Below are 15688 nucleotides of genomic sequence, written 5' to 3' on the forward strand. Positions count from 1 at the left end.
CCCCCCCCCGTTTTTGGTCCCATTCCCCACTCCACCCCCACAGAATGTCTCTGGTCCATGTCAAACCCTCAGATTCTTTTTATTGCCCTATTTCATCTGTGTCACCTGAAACCATCCTTTCATACATGAGGCAAAATTCCTGTTTATTTTTTTTATTATAAAAAAAGAATTTTGCTAATAATTGTAGCAGACTGCTAAATTTTTAACTGCGGAGTTAAAGGAAGCCATAGTGAATTAAAAGCCACAAAGTACAATAATGGTGTATGTATTAGTTCAAGACCATATGGTGATATGGAGATTACCTTGAATAAATTTGGGGTTTTTAAGCACACACACATGTGATATGGTGTATATAGTTTGCGTTAATTTTTAATTTTTTGAACAGAAACATTGTAATGGAATCATTGTTATCAAAACCCAGTAATATTTTCTTGCTACCACTCTCTCATTTTAATTTTACATTGACTCTTTGAAAATTAATATCTTTCATTTACTAGATGTATTTTGAATTCATATTATACAGTCATTCCTAAAACAGCATATTATATTCCTACCCTATATTCTATGTACTGCAACACTGCATTTTTTTTCTTTCTGTTAACTGTGTCTATATCATGACTCCTCCCCTCCAGGCTGATAGTTAGATGTAGTTTCTTTATAGCTGATGTAGGGGATAAGATTAGTTTAGGTGTAAAAGTCTTTCTCCTTCCTTTCTTTCTTCACTGTTAGGGAATATTTAATAATATCTTCAGAAACCTTTATATGGATAAAAAAATAAATTGTTTCCCTATCCTTAAGTGTACTAGGTATGCATGGGTTACTTTGAGATTTTTCTCTCTTAGTATTTTTCTTGAAATTCAAACCACTGCATATATATGTGGAATAGAGGTTACTTGTTGCTTGAATAGCGAAATGGCAAATTAGTTCTAGACTCTTTCCTGTAGACCTACATGGGTTATCTATAAAGAATTTTTAGGGTTTGGGGTGTTTTTGTTAGTTGTTGTTGCTGCTTTTTTTTTTTAGGACATGTTTTTCAGGTTTGTAAAATTATTCTTTTATAAAATTAAAAGTTAATCTATACAAAACTTTTTATCATAAAAATAGTGACTTATCTGCCCCATCCTTTCTATTCAACTCTTTAGAGGCAGCTATTTTCAACTCTTCTAGCAGTCTGATCTAATATTCATCTTTATATTTCTAAATAATATAATCATGTTTTATTTTCTTGATTTGTCATTTTTTGACACTGTGACAATATGGCAGATGTATATGAGAATGTACAAGCCAGTATTTCTTCCAAAAAACTAATTATGCCAAATTTGTGTCTTGCTCAGTTCATAATCATAATTTAGTATAAAAAATTCTACATCTGTGAATTCAAATGTGATCATCTTTTTTAGTAGTGTAAGAAGGATAAATATTTTGGGGAGCAGGGTAATTCAGTAAGCAGATGGAATGATCTTGCCTCTTCTTAAAAAATATTAAGATTACATACAGACAACTAATAGGGATAGAGATTAAATGTAATCAAGATACTTTGCACACAAATTAAAGATGTTTATCAAATATGAAAAGATATAATATCAAATGTCAAAATAAATTATGCTGAAGTTGCAAGCATCTTGATACAAATGTATACAACTTTTAACACAGTTATCTGGATGTAACAGTATTTTCAACAAAGTGAAAAAAATTAAGAAAGCTCTAGTCAAAGATGTGTTTATATACAAAACTGCATGTTCAATAAAATGAGAGGCAGTAATTTTGGAAGCATGTTCAAATGTAAAACTTGAGTAGTAAATGTGTAATATTATTCCTCAGCTTGAAAATCAGTGAAAAAGAAAAAGACAAATTGGAAATGCATGTGTCACTGAGATTATCAATAACTATGGGTAAAGTGCTTATGAAACAGATAGTAAGGCTCGAAAAGTCCTAATTTTATATTTGAAATAGTATATAAAAATTAGATGGTTAGATTTTCAATTTTAAACTACAGAAGTTATTTTATATAAATATGTATGATTTACAAAAAGTGCTATTGATTCACCTCTTAAATAAAGTGATGATTTAAGCTCTTTAGAAATTTTCATGTGGAATCATTTAAAGCAACAGATAATAGATAATAGTAATAACAGGGTACAAAATAACAGTACGTTTAGATCTAAAACTTATTAACAAAGTAGTATTCAGAATTTTAAAACAATAGCTATCCACAGTAGCATCCTGCAAAAGAGGATGCTACTGTTTAAGTAAAGTGACATTAATTGGAAATTATTTATACTTACTGTTCAATTCAAATTATTAAACATAGCAATTTGCTTAATCAGAAACAAGATAGGAAAAATAAGTACATTCTGAAAATACTATTATTATTTTTCTACCATTAAAACCAGGAAAGTTAAATAATATATTTTTGGCTTTGTAGTATTAAAGTATTCAAACCAACTACTTTTGTGAGTTTAATACACCTATTTTTCAGGTTTTCAGTATTTTTTTTTAAGATTTATTTATTCGTACAGAACTAGGGTACAGGCCAGAGATGCAGAGGGTGAGAGGATTCACCAGAGACAGAGTGAGGAGCAGAGCAGGTGGATCGATGAAGCACACTGCTGAGGGGAGCAGCGGGTGGGTCAGGAGAGGTCTGCCTCACTATGTGGATCTCCGCCATGTGGTCACCTCCGGGGCAGGTGGGAATCGAACTCATGCAGAAGTGGCTTAAGCTTCTTAGTGCTGTGCTTTAACCCTCTGCGCCACCAGGAAGGACCCGGTTTTCAGTATTTTTTAACTACTATAATGTTCTGGGGGAAAGATAGATGACAAAATAGGAAACATCAGGAACATGTCTTCCCATGCAGACAGTTGCAGAGGCAGAATTTATCTAATCAAATTGTTTTAGAACTCTAGTATGTTGAAGGCTTCCAACTTCTGGAGAAAGACTTGGATGGCAAATTGCAATTGATTTTGGTTAATTTAAGTTCTTATTACAATAGTTACTAACTGTTCTTTTCCCCTCCTCCATGACAATCACATGACAGCTAGCTGTACGTATGTTCCTGGAGCAACTTAACACAAACTCTATAGGAGCCAGGGTTTGCAAAATGAATCCTGTCCTCCATGTATTGGAGATCTGTGCTTTAATCAGAAATTGGTGGTCTTGATCACAGTTACAAAGTAACTTCCCTCCATTATGTCAGGTCCCTCCCCCTCTCAGTGAAGTAACTTAGAGGATATAAAAGGACAGTGTCCCTTACCCTCCAATTGTTTGTTTTTTCCCCTTTCAGGAGCCAGATATTAAAGACTAGTATATTCAAAAACAACTGCTTATATGGGAAAAATTAGAAAATATTACACATGCCCAGGGTAAGACCCAAAAGACCTGAGAAGACCTTAAGCTTATACCTCAGGCTGATCCTGAGAACAGAAGATAGCTTTCAACAATCAGAAAACAAAAACAATAAAACAACACTTGGGAAGGGTGAGAATCTGATTCTCAAAGTTACCACATGCTTAATTTCAAATGTCCAATGTTCAACAGAATATCACAAGGCATAGAAACAGGCAAATGTGATCCATTCAAAGGAAAAAAAAAAAACTGTTAGTGAAAATTCAAGACCTAGTCTCAAATATACTAGACAGTGATATTAAAACTACTGTCTTAAAAATGCTCAGCAAACTAAAGGAATATGTGGAGAAAGTCAAGAAAATAATGTGAACAAAATGGAAATATTAATAAAGATTTAGAAAACAAAAAATTTTCCGGAGCTGAAAAATATAGTAACTAAACATGAAAAAGGCAGATTTGAGCAGACAGAAATTAAGCAAATGGAAGGTAGGATAATGGGAATTATTAAATTTGAGAAACAAGGAAACAAGACACTATCAGATACCCAACATATATATTGTGAGAGTTCCAGAAAGAAAAGAAAAGGGTTCAGAGAGAATATCCGGAGAAATAACAACTAAAAAAAAATCCCAAATGTGATGAAAGACAGAAATATTAACAATCCAAGAAGAACAAGGAAATCCAAGTTAGGTGATCTCAAAGAGACCCACACTGAGACAGATTATAGCCAAAAATAATGAATCTTTAAAGCAGCAAGAGAGAAAAGAATCATCACATACAAAGAATTCTTAGTAATATTTGCAACAGATTTCTGTTCAGAAATTGAAGACCAGAAGGTAATGGGTTCATATATTCAAAGTTGTAACAGGGAAAAAAAAAAATAAAAAATCCTGTGTCTGGCTAAACTCCATCAAAAGTAAGGGAGAAATTAAGACAATCTCATATAAATCTAAATTGCGGGATTTTGTGTCCACTGTACCTATCCACCAAGAAATGTTCAAGGGAGTTCGGCAAGTTGAAGTGAAAGGATTACACAGTAATCCAAGTTACACAGTAACTTGAAGGTGAATGGAGAAATAAAGATAACAATAAAGGTAAGTATAGACAAGTATAAAAGCTGGTATCGTAAAAATGGTACATATTAGTTTTTACATGAATCAGGTGAAAACATTTAAAGGGAAATAGAATAATTATTAGTGTTAAAGTTGGTATTACTGTAACTTTGGTTTGTAGTTACATCTTATTTTCTATATAATTTATAAGACCAATGCATTTAGAAAAATTACTAGTTTATGTGTTACGAATGTATAAAATTGTAATTTTGTAATATCTTCAACAGAAACTGATAAAGTTGGAGCTGTAAATGAGAAGATTTTTTGCTTGTTATTGAAGTTAAGCCAGAAAAATTCAAATTAGAATACTATAACTCTGAGGTATTAATTTTAATCCCCACAGTAATTACAAAGAAAAAAATCCTGTAAAATATATACAAAGGAAACTGAGAAGGGAATTGATACATTTCACTACAAAAAGTTAAGTGAACATAAAAGAAGTCCATGATACAGAAATGAGCATCTCCCCCAAAAAATGCTATATTTTTAAAAACTGTATTTCAGAGACATATTTTTTTAAGTGACAGAAGTCCCTTCTAGTAGTAATTAATTTAAATTAAATGGTTAAGCACTAATCAAAAGACAGGTTGACAGGATGACTACAAACACAAGATCCAATTATACATCTATAGGAGTCTCATTTGTGACTCAATGACATAATAAGTTGAAAGCGAATGGAAGAAAATACATTCCAATAGTGCTCAAAAGAGCAAGTTGAGTTTACTAAAATCAGAGAAAATAGACTTTAAATTAGTGAAGGTTACTAAAGAAAAAGTACATTTTAGTCGTGTCACTTACTAGACAATTTTTATCCTAAAAATTGCATTGTTAGGTATTTTTGTTGTGTGAACATTATGGGGTGTACTTACTTAAATCATATAGTTTCCTGTACTGTATCCCTGGGCTGCACTTGAGACCACCATCATCATATATATGATTCGATAATGACTAAAACATAGTTATGTGGCACATGACACTTTTTATTAATAAAACATTAACTAGAGCAAGGAGACATAAAATATGAACATTTACATATCTCATGACAGACTACCAAAATATATGAACCAAACCTGACAGAATTGAATAGGAAAATAGACTTATACAATAACAGTTGCATTTCTATATCCATTTAACATTCTACTTGCAAAAGTTGATAGAATATTCAAACATGACAAAAGTAAATAAAGAGCTTTTAACACAATAAGCTATATCTAACAAACACAGAACATTCATCAGAGCTGGGGTACAGGCCAGAGATAAAGGGGTGGTGAGAGCATTCACCAGAGACAGAGTGGGGGCAGAACAGCCAGATCAACGGGTCAGGATAGATCTGTCATGCCACATGGGTCACTTTTGGTTGGTGGATCAAACTCCATTGAAGCCGCAGTGAGCTTGCAGTGCTGTGTCCTTACCTATTGTGCTACCAGGAGGGCCTTCAACTATACCAATTTTAAGCCAATTACTAAGTCTGAATAGATTTTAAAAGATAAAAAAAATTGGGGGGATGAAATTTCATAAGTCAATAACAAAAAAGGGAAACTGGAAAATTCACAAGATTGTGGAAATTAAACATCACCTTTTTAATAGCAAGTGGATTAAAACAAATCATAAGGGAAATTAGAAAATCCTTAGATAAGAATGAAAATAAAGCACATATCTGTATTCATGGGACATAGTGAAATTGAATAAATAGGAAAACATAACTAAATGTTTATTTAAAAAACGAGATCTAGAATAGACTGCAGCTTTTGGAACTAAAAAATAAACTAAGTGAACAGAAAGAAAATAAGAATATTAGAGTAGATATAAATGAAATAGAGAAAAAACAAAACAAATGAAAGCAAAAGTTGGTTAATCAGAGATCAACAAAATTTTGTTGTAGAATGTATATTTAACAAACCTTTAGCAAGATGAATATAAAACTTCAAATTTCTAAAATCAGAACAAACATTACTATTATCCTACAGAAAATGAGAGTGCTAAGAACAATTTTACAGCAAAATTGGATAACCTCTATGCAAAAATTAATTCCTAGAAATACAAACTACCAGGACTAACTCACAAAGAAATAAACCAATAACTTGTAAGGAGTTTGGTTGGTAACAAAAGTCTAACAAAGAAAGACTGTGGAGCTGTTGGGTTCCATCTGATGATAGTGAAGTCTACCAAACATTTAAAGAAGATCCAGTATCAGTCCATTACAAACTCTTCCAAAAAATTGAAGAGGATGGAACCCTTCCTTATTATATGGGACTAGTTTTACCCTGCTGCCAAAGAGAAAAAAAGACATAAGAAAACTGTAGACAATATTCTTTATGAACATTTATGCAAAATTCCTCAACAACCTAGGAATAAAAAGAAACTGCATCAACACAATGAAAGACATGAAAATGAACAGTGTACTCAGTAGTGAAAAACTGAAATTTTTTCCTTTAAGATGAACAGACAAAGATGCCCATTTTTACCACATTTCAACACAGTGCTGGAAAATTCTTGGCATAGCAGTTAGTCTAGAAAAGAAAAAAAGGAAATACATATTGTAAAAGAAAAAAACCAATCAGTTTGCAGATATACCTTTATCTAGAGAACTCTAAAGATTCCATAAAGAAATGGTTAGCACTAATTAATGAATTCAACAAAGGATACAAAGTCACTACACAAAAATCAGTTGCATTTCTGTAAACCATGAGCTGAAAAGGAAATTATAAAAACAATTCCATTTAAAATAGCATTAAAATAGTATAAAACACTTAGGAATTAACAAGGAGCTAAAAGATTTGTACAAAAAAAAACTGTAAAGTCTTTCTGAAAGAAATTGAAGATACATGGAAAATGTCTACTACAAAGCAGTTTACAGATTCGTTGAAATACCACTGAAATTCCCAAAGACATTTTCTTTTTTCAGGAATAAAAATGTTCATTCTAAAATTTATTTGGAATTTCAAGGGACCCCAAGTAACTAAAACAATTTTGAAAAAGAACAAAACTGAAGAAATCACACTTTGATTTTAAAACAATACAAAACTACAGTAATCAAAATAGGTGGTATTGGTATAAAGATAGATAGATCACTGGAATGAATAGGACAGAAATAGCCAAGACCAGTGGGGAAAGGACAGTCTTTTCAATAAATCATGCTGGGAAAACTGAATGTCATATGTAAAAGAATGAAGTTGGACCCTCAGTTACATAAGTAATAACATTTACAAACATTAACTAAAAAATGGGTTAAAATCTAAAACAAAGGTCTTGGCAGAAAATGTTGGATAAATGCACCATGACATTGGGCTTGACAGTTACTTGATTAGCACACCAAAGGCACAGACAACAAAAAATTAGACAAAATAGACTTCAGGAAAACTTTGAAAATTTGTATATCATAATACACTATCCAAAGAACAATAAGCAACACACATAATGAGAAAGTATATTTGTAAATCACATATCTGGTAAAGGATTAAGAGAGTACATAGAGACTCCTTAAAACTCATTATCAGGCCCTCCCTGGTGGCAAAGTGGGTTAAAGCATAGCACAAAGAAGCTTAAGCCACTTCCGCATGAGTTGGATCCCCGCCTGCCCTGGAGGAGATCCACATGGCCAGGCAGACCTCTCCTGACCCGCCTGCTGCTCCTCTCAGCAGTGTACTTCGTCGATCTGCCTGTTGTGCTCCCCACTCTGTCTCTGGTGAATCCTCTCACCCTCCACATCTCTGGCCTGTACCCCAGTTCTATATGAATAAATAAATCTTTAAAAAAAAGAAACTCAATAAATCTGATTCAAGTGTAGATAAAGCATTCAAATAGTTATTTCTCCAGAGAATGTCCAGAGGCATGGATAGTCAGAAAGATCTGCAATATCATAAACCATTAGGGAAATACTATTCAAAACTGCAAGGAAAAGCCATTAGAATGACTGCTATCAAAAAAACAATATTGATGAAGATGTGGAGAATTTGGAACTCCCATGTGCTGTTGATGGGAATCTATATTGATACAGCCTCTGTATTGCAATTGCTTTTAAATGTTTATGATCCAGCAATTCCACTTCTGGTTATATACCCAAAAGAACTGAAAGCAGTGTCTCGAAGACATATTTGTCTACACGTTTTCATAGCCATATTATTCATAATAGCTAAAATACACAGTTAATCCAAGTATCCATCGATACGCTAATGTATATAATACAATATTGGAATATTACTTAACCATAAAAAGGTAAATAAATTACACAATATGCTACAACATGGATTAATCTTGAGGACATTAGGCTATGTTAAATTTGGCAGTCACAAGACAAATACTTAGGGTTCAGCTTACATGAGGCACTTAGCCTCATAACAACAAAGTATAGTGGAGGTTTCTATGGACTGGGGAAAGGGAGCAATTAAGTGGATAGAGCATTTCAGTTTTACAAAGTGAAAAAATAACAGGAATGGATATACAACAATGTGGATGTTGCACAATTCATACTTAGTGATTTTTGCACAACAATGTGAATGTATTTATTACCACTCAAGTATACACTTAAAGGTTGTTGAGATGGTAAAGTCTGTTGTGTGCCTTTTACCACAGTAGAAAAAAGGGAAACATATCAAAACTACTTTATAGGGAAATGTACCAAAACTTCTTTATAAAGGTATGCATTTTTTTCTTTAACCTCAGTTTTCTAAAAAGTTGTTAACAAGTGCTGAATACAGCATAGTTGTATTCTCAGCCAGAAAGCATGCAATGATTTATTTATTTTCCTTTCCTGTACCTCATTTCATTTTCTGAAGTTAAAAGAATGTATATTTTTTGTTTGTTAAAAAATTGCTCAGAATACTTTATTTTTAAAATGTTGCAATTTACTATGCTTTCATTCCATGTTAAGCTAATGGCATTTTTTCTCACTATTGCTTCTGTACCAAGAATTTCAACCTCACCTCCTGGAATATCTTAGAGACCCCAGGTGTCTGGGAACCATACTTGGAGAACTTCTAACATAGACTCCCTGCACAGTCTGCATGGGAATTGCTTAGACTTTTAACATCGGAAAATCAGGGACTGAGCTGACTGACTCTTTGGTGGGGAAGATGTGCTTACAGTCATTGTGGGAAATCTTATCTTTGGGGTTGATAATTGTTTCCAGGGAATAATCTAGATTTCAGTTGGAAGTGGTGGGTGTAGAATAAGATTGATGTTCTGGTTGCTGGACTTCTGCGATGCAGTTGGGGAAAGGGAGTTGAGACCCTTTGTTCACTTCGTTCTGTTCTCTTTCTGTACCCCGTCCCTGCCTTTATCATCTTTTGTGTTCACAAGTCTAGACTGTCTCTAGTTCAGAAAATTAACCTTTATTTTAGCTTCTGTGGTAAGGAAAAGGATATGTACCTGTTGTATGAGGTGAGGAAAGGGCATTTAGCAGTCAGTGTGGCCAGTAGCATACTGACATTTTAACAGATTCTTTCCTACTCTATGAAACATGAAATAAGCACAAATTTTCATTTGTCTATCATTTACTGTCACTTGATTCGCCAGTGGAAGGGTTACCATGACTCCAAATGTGAACTCACCATTTCAGAAATGTTTTATTTAAGTGTCTGCTCTCTTTATGTGCATGTATAAAATACCATGGATGCAGCTTGTTATTCGAGTTAAAGTTGTGTTTTACTAGTTTTCTTTTCAAGTAGTAATTATGGCTCATTTTAAAGTCTCAGCAAAGCAGATATTGTTATAACTGGATAACTGCTTTATGATCTTGATTCAAAACTTTGGTACAATGAAATTCTTATGTGGGTTTTTAAACAGTATTTTTTTTAATCCTGCTTTTAATTATAAGAATTATTATAGAGCATTTTTTTAAAGATTTATTTATTTATGCATATAGAACTGGGGTACAGGCCAGAGGTGCAGAGGTGATGAGGAGATTCACCAGAGATAGAGTGGAGGAATAGAACAGGCAGATTGATGAAGTACACTTCTGAGGTGAGCAGCAGGCAAGTCAGGAGAGGTCTGCCATGGCCTGTGGATCACCCTGGGTGATGAAACATGATGAAGCGACTGTGCTTGAACCCATTGCGCCACCAGGGAGGGCCCAGAACATACTTTAGATTGAAGTTATTGTTCACTTAAGTTCCTCTAATGAAGAAAGTTTAGTATAGTAAAAATGATTTAAGTTTAGTCATGAAAATTAAAGAAAATATTATTTATTTATTTCAGGAAAGTGCAAAACCTAATATGATTGAAGGAGAAACAGAAACATCACATTCTGAAAGGTAAGGGAAAATTCTACTGAATCTCTGGAAATTCAAGTATGTAGAAAGATGCTTGAGCTGCGTTATTTCAGTTATGTAACACAGGCTATTTAAATTTTTCAAACTGCGTTGCTTTTAGTAATGGCTTAATCAAAAATAAAAGGTTGACATTTTAATATAACACAAACATATTATAGATCCTTAATTCAGAAATCTTATAAACGTGTACTTTTTATCATTTGTTAGGTTAAGTTATTGTCAATAAAATATTAACATTTTAATTGAATGAAAAGTTGTGATAATGGGACAGTTACTGTAAATAAGTAAAAATTTTTGAAAGTATTTTTGTTCAAAAAGGTGTAAGTTTACATCTTTGATGGAATGTCAACATAAAAGTTTAAAAATTGAGAGACTGATTTTTGAAAATTTAATGCTTAGGTAGAACACTAAAGAAGATGAGCCATTTCACATTTAAAAATGTGTTCTATTGATGCAACTTTGGCTTATAACACTATATGTGATTGAGAGTTATGGGGTCATACCTCTTCAGTTGTATGTCAGCACACTACACTCACCACCATAGTCTATTAGACTTGCTCCACAGTTTACCCTTCATCCTTCATCTAGGACTTGTTATTGGTTTGGCCCTTTGTGTTGTTTCACATATAAATTAAACCTTCTGATAATTGTCTTTTTCCTTTTCACTTCCTCTTCTGGTTCTATTCATCATGTTGCAAATGGAAAGAATTAAGTCATTGTTTTAAAAAAAATAATAGTTTATTTTTACATCATTTTGTGCCTTTTTCTATCTCCGTTGTAATCCCCGTGGGCTTCCCACCACTAATTCACCCATGTGTCATTACCATAATTAGTCATTTTTTATGGAACTTTATTCCAGATAATTTTTCTTTTAAATTAAGTAAATTACCCATTTCTGTCTTTATTGTATATTTTACAGTAGGATGCCTCTTTGTTTGATAAGATAAATTAATCTGTTGCCCCTAAAAGAGTAAAGTATCAAACAAGATCTTATGATGGTGTGTCTTAAAATTCACTGAAAAAATTATGTAGCCCTTTCTTCATCTAGCATTTTTGCTAGATTTCTGGTAGGATAAAGTTACCAAAAATTCAAGTAAGTAAGTGGGAAAAGACAGACTAATCACCTCTGTATTATACAGCATTTTCTGTGAATGGTAGTTTGTCCAATGAAATATGAATATGATATGAATTATGCAAATATAAATGAAGAAAGTGTTATAAATATTTGCATATGATAAAGTCCAAGCAGATGCTCTAAGAATGATTGAAAGTAATGCCAGTAGTAATTAAAATAGGTAGGTATAAAAATCAGAATCTTTTGGATATACCAATAGCATGTAATTACAGAATATAATGGATGAGTTTATTCACAGTAATAAAAATAAGAAATGTATAGGACCGAATGAAGAGATAGAAAATAATATGTTAGCGACTTGCTTGATAGGTCATATTACAAGTATTAATGAATGTTTAGTAGAACTTAATGATGGGATTTGGTTGAAAACTGACAGAGTTTAAAGTTGTTTTTTTTTTTTAAAGATTTATTTATTCATATGGAACTGGGGTTCAGGCCAGAGATGTGGAGGTTGAGAGGATTCACCAGAGACAGAGAGGGGAGCAGAACAGACAGATCAATGAAGTACACTGCCGAGGGAAGCAGCGGGCAGGTCAGGAGAGATCTGCCTCGCCATGTGGTCACCTCCGGGGCAGGTGGGGATCAAACTCATGCGGAAGTGGCTTTAGCTTCTCAGTTCTGTGCTTTAACCCGCTGCGCTACCAGGGAGGGCCCCAGAGTTTAAAGTTTTATATTATTTGATTTATTAATATGATTTATTTAACTATCACCTATTGTTGGATACTGGGTGGTTTTAATATTCACCATTTTAAGCATTTTAAAAATAGTTTTTATAGTTTAGACTATTAAAATTAGGGAGAAGAGTCAATAAAACATACTTAACTTACTCTATTTAATAATAAAGTACTGTAATTGCTAAAGCCCTGTGGTATTGGGCCAAGACAAGTCTTAAAAGACATATTAGAACAAAAACATAGGAAGAAATAGATACATATAATCATTAGAGATCTTCTTAGAAACCTTTTCTATGTTTTGTGACTCACTAAATAATTCTGTTAACACACTAGAGTAAAAGTAAGCTCATAGATGTGCTCACATATAACATGTATATACATACTGATACATGTCTGTATGAATGTACATTATATATTTACATAACATTAAGTGTTCACATAACAGGGGATAAGTTCTTGAAAACTGCAACTTCAAGCAAAATGAGTGTGCTATAATAGGTCCTCAGAAATGTTATTTTGTTCTTTGTATTGGCTGACATTTCAGGTTTTTTCATGGACATTGTAACAAAACAATGTTATTGAAGACTTGCTTAATTTTTTTTTTCAGGGTACATGCTTTTAGATATTTTAAATTAAGCTATTAAAACAAACAAGGATTCGAACGAATGAAAATAATGATAATTACTGCTAAAACCAGTCTGTAGATTTCTCAGGTTTCCTTTTAATAATGAAACTCTGGAATTCTCATTCTCTTACCTAAGAGAATGATTGCCTCCTAAATCACAGCAAGAACTGGGAATCTGGCTTTTTTTTTCTTTTTGGTGAGCAAGTGTACTGACTTGTAAAATTTTTTAGAGCATGCCTTATTTTGATATTCTAACCCATAGTATTATAAAAGAATATATAATAAATGGCTTTATTTTTTCAGTAAACAAGATAAAGCTTCAGAGGAAGAAAAAAATGGTTATGATACAAATTCATTTGAAAGCACATCAACAGTAAATGAAGAAATCCTAACAGTTTTGAGTAAGGAAAATGATTCTTGTGAAGATCATGAAGCTGACTCAAAGAATATCTTCAGCAGTGATTCAAATATTGGTGCAAATAAAGTGGAAAAGGAAAAGCAAATAGAATACATTTGTCGGGGAATGGAATTGAAGAAGTGCCAAAGTTCAGAAAACGCAAGTTCTTGTGATCACATTACAGATCACAATTACAGTGAAGCTAGCTTTTCTTTGAAGAATTCTAAGGATTTGCGGTTAATGCCTACTGATGTTAGCATTGATCAGTTTTTGAGAAAAAGAGATGAACCTGAATCTGGTAGTTCTGACATTAGTGAGCAGGGCAGTGTTCATTTGGAACCTTTGACTCCATCAGAAGTACTTGAGTATGAAGCCACAGAGATTCTTCAGAAAGGTAGCGGTGAACCTTCAGCAAAGACTGATGAAGTAGTGTCTGATCCAACAGATGATGTTCTTGAAGAAAATAATCCTAGCATAACAGAGACAACAATAGATGTGGCAGATGAAAAAAAAATAAGTTGAAATTAGTCATTCTAAATTTTAGCACATTAATGGTAGGAGCATTTGGAGCAGTGCTATCAGGTGAGCTCAGCGGTGCTGATGTAGAGTTCAGAGAGAGAAAAATGTGAGGGAGGTTGTTATTATACTTTACCTATATGTTAAACATAGGTTATAAAAAAAAAAATCAATTCACCACTAATAGCAAGATTACTGTGGATTTCCAAGAAGTTTAAAACATGAGTCAGATTTTAATCAAAGTTAAGTTTCCAATGAAAAAGCCTCACTAACAGTTTTCAAGGAAACAACTGTTGTTACTATGAATTGATTATTAGAATATTAGTTATATTAATAAAGCTTTGAAACTCCTAAAGTTCTAAGCTGAAATTCCTGTTTACCTTTCAGTTAACTTTAAGGAAGAGATTTGGAAACTACATACATTTTGAGAATTTTTGATTTTTAAATAATGGCTGATTGGCATTAATGAAATCTTTCTTTTGAGTATGACGCTGGTAAATGGAGCATGCTGAGGGTATAAAACTCTTTGATACAGTGAGAATTTGAATCAACATTAATTCAATTTTCAATTTAATATAACATTCCAGACTGTCAAAAGCATATAAACAGAATATTTTAATCTGTACCTCCATACACGTGTTAGCCTGCCAGGCTGTATGCTTACCTTAATTAAACTTTCAGTGAAAGTGAAATTATTAAAATATAAATTTATATTTGTGCTTTTTGTCAGTGTGTAAGTTGTACAGAAATCCCTGGATATACAAGTTGTGTAAAGTAGAAACTCATTCTTGAAACTCCTGTAGCCTTTATGCTTTCAATATTGCTTTAATATCATCTTTAGAAATAGACCCCCAAAATGGTCTAGAAACAAAACCAAAGTACAGTATAATATAGTTATTGTGAATCTATAAACTGAAAACATGTCCTGGCATGAATTCAGCCATATTTAAGTGACTTCTTTTTTAACTGTAAAATAGAAACTTCAAATGGGGCCTACAACAGTAGTGTAAAAAAATGGTTTGGGATAGTTAGCCTAATTTATCCATAAGATGGCTGCAAAATTAACTTTTCATTTGTTTTGTGTTTTTTTTAATCACCTACCAAATAATAGATATAGAAAGGAATACTATGAATAGCAATAGTTTGCTTTAAAGTACTAATAAATTTTATTTAAATACTACATTTTCACTTAAAATGTGTTATGAATTCTTAAATTTTGTTTCACTGAGTGTTAAATGTTTTAAGTGGCTATGAAATTTCTGCTGTATATAGTAGTTTTTGAGTAAATATTTGCAATAAAAATCTGTCCTTGAATAATTTTTATTTTTCAGAAAATGGCTTGAGTTGGAATACCTTTGACACATTAAAAAATTGTATTCTTGTACAGTTAAAGAAATTTCATGTTAAAAACAATGGTAGTATTTTATTCTGTATTTAGTTGACACAAGATTTAGTTTAAATTGGGACTGAGATTTGAATCTAATTTAATCTGAATCTAAAATTAGTGTTTCCTACCACACCTATCATTCCCAGTATTTACATTGAATGATCTTTTTAAAAAATAAATCACTTTTTGCAAATACCCCTTCCATTTATGATACTAATTGTAGTTTTATT

The 15688-nt window shown here is 32.5% G+C and overlaps 1 protein-coding gene across 2 annotated transcripts in view; it reads left to right on the forward strand.

Annotated features, from left to right (window-relative positions):
- ZNF280D (zinc finger protein 280D) overlaps window positions 1-15388 on the forward strand; it is a 107144-nt gene extending 91756 nt beyond the window's left edge. For both annotated transcript variants that reach the window (XM_012728753.1, XM_012728752.1), the window contains 2 exons: window positions 10651-10706; window positions 13462-15388. In XM_012728753.1, coding sequence (XP_012584207.1) covers window positions 10651-10706; window positions 13462-14077 — 672 coding nt within the window. In that variant the 3' untranslated portion in view covers window positions 14078-15388. The remainder of the gene's footprint in view (window positions 1-10650; window positions 10707-13461) is intronic.
- Window positions 15389-15688: the final 300 nt, after the last annotated feature.

The sequence above is a fragment of the Condylura cristata genome, unplaced genomic scaffold (genome assembly GCF_000260355.1).
Source record: "Condylura cristata isolate star-nosed mole 26May11 unplaced genomic scaffold, ConCri1.0 scaffold00023, whole genome shotgun sequence".
Classification (NCBI taxonomy): domain Eukaryota; kingdom Metazoa; phylum Chordata; class Mammalia; order Eulipotyphla; family Talpidae; genus Condylura; species Condylura cristata.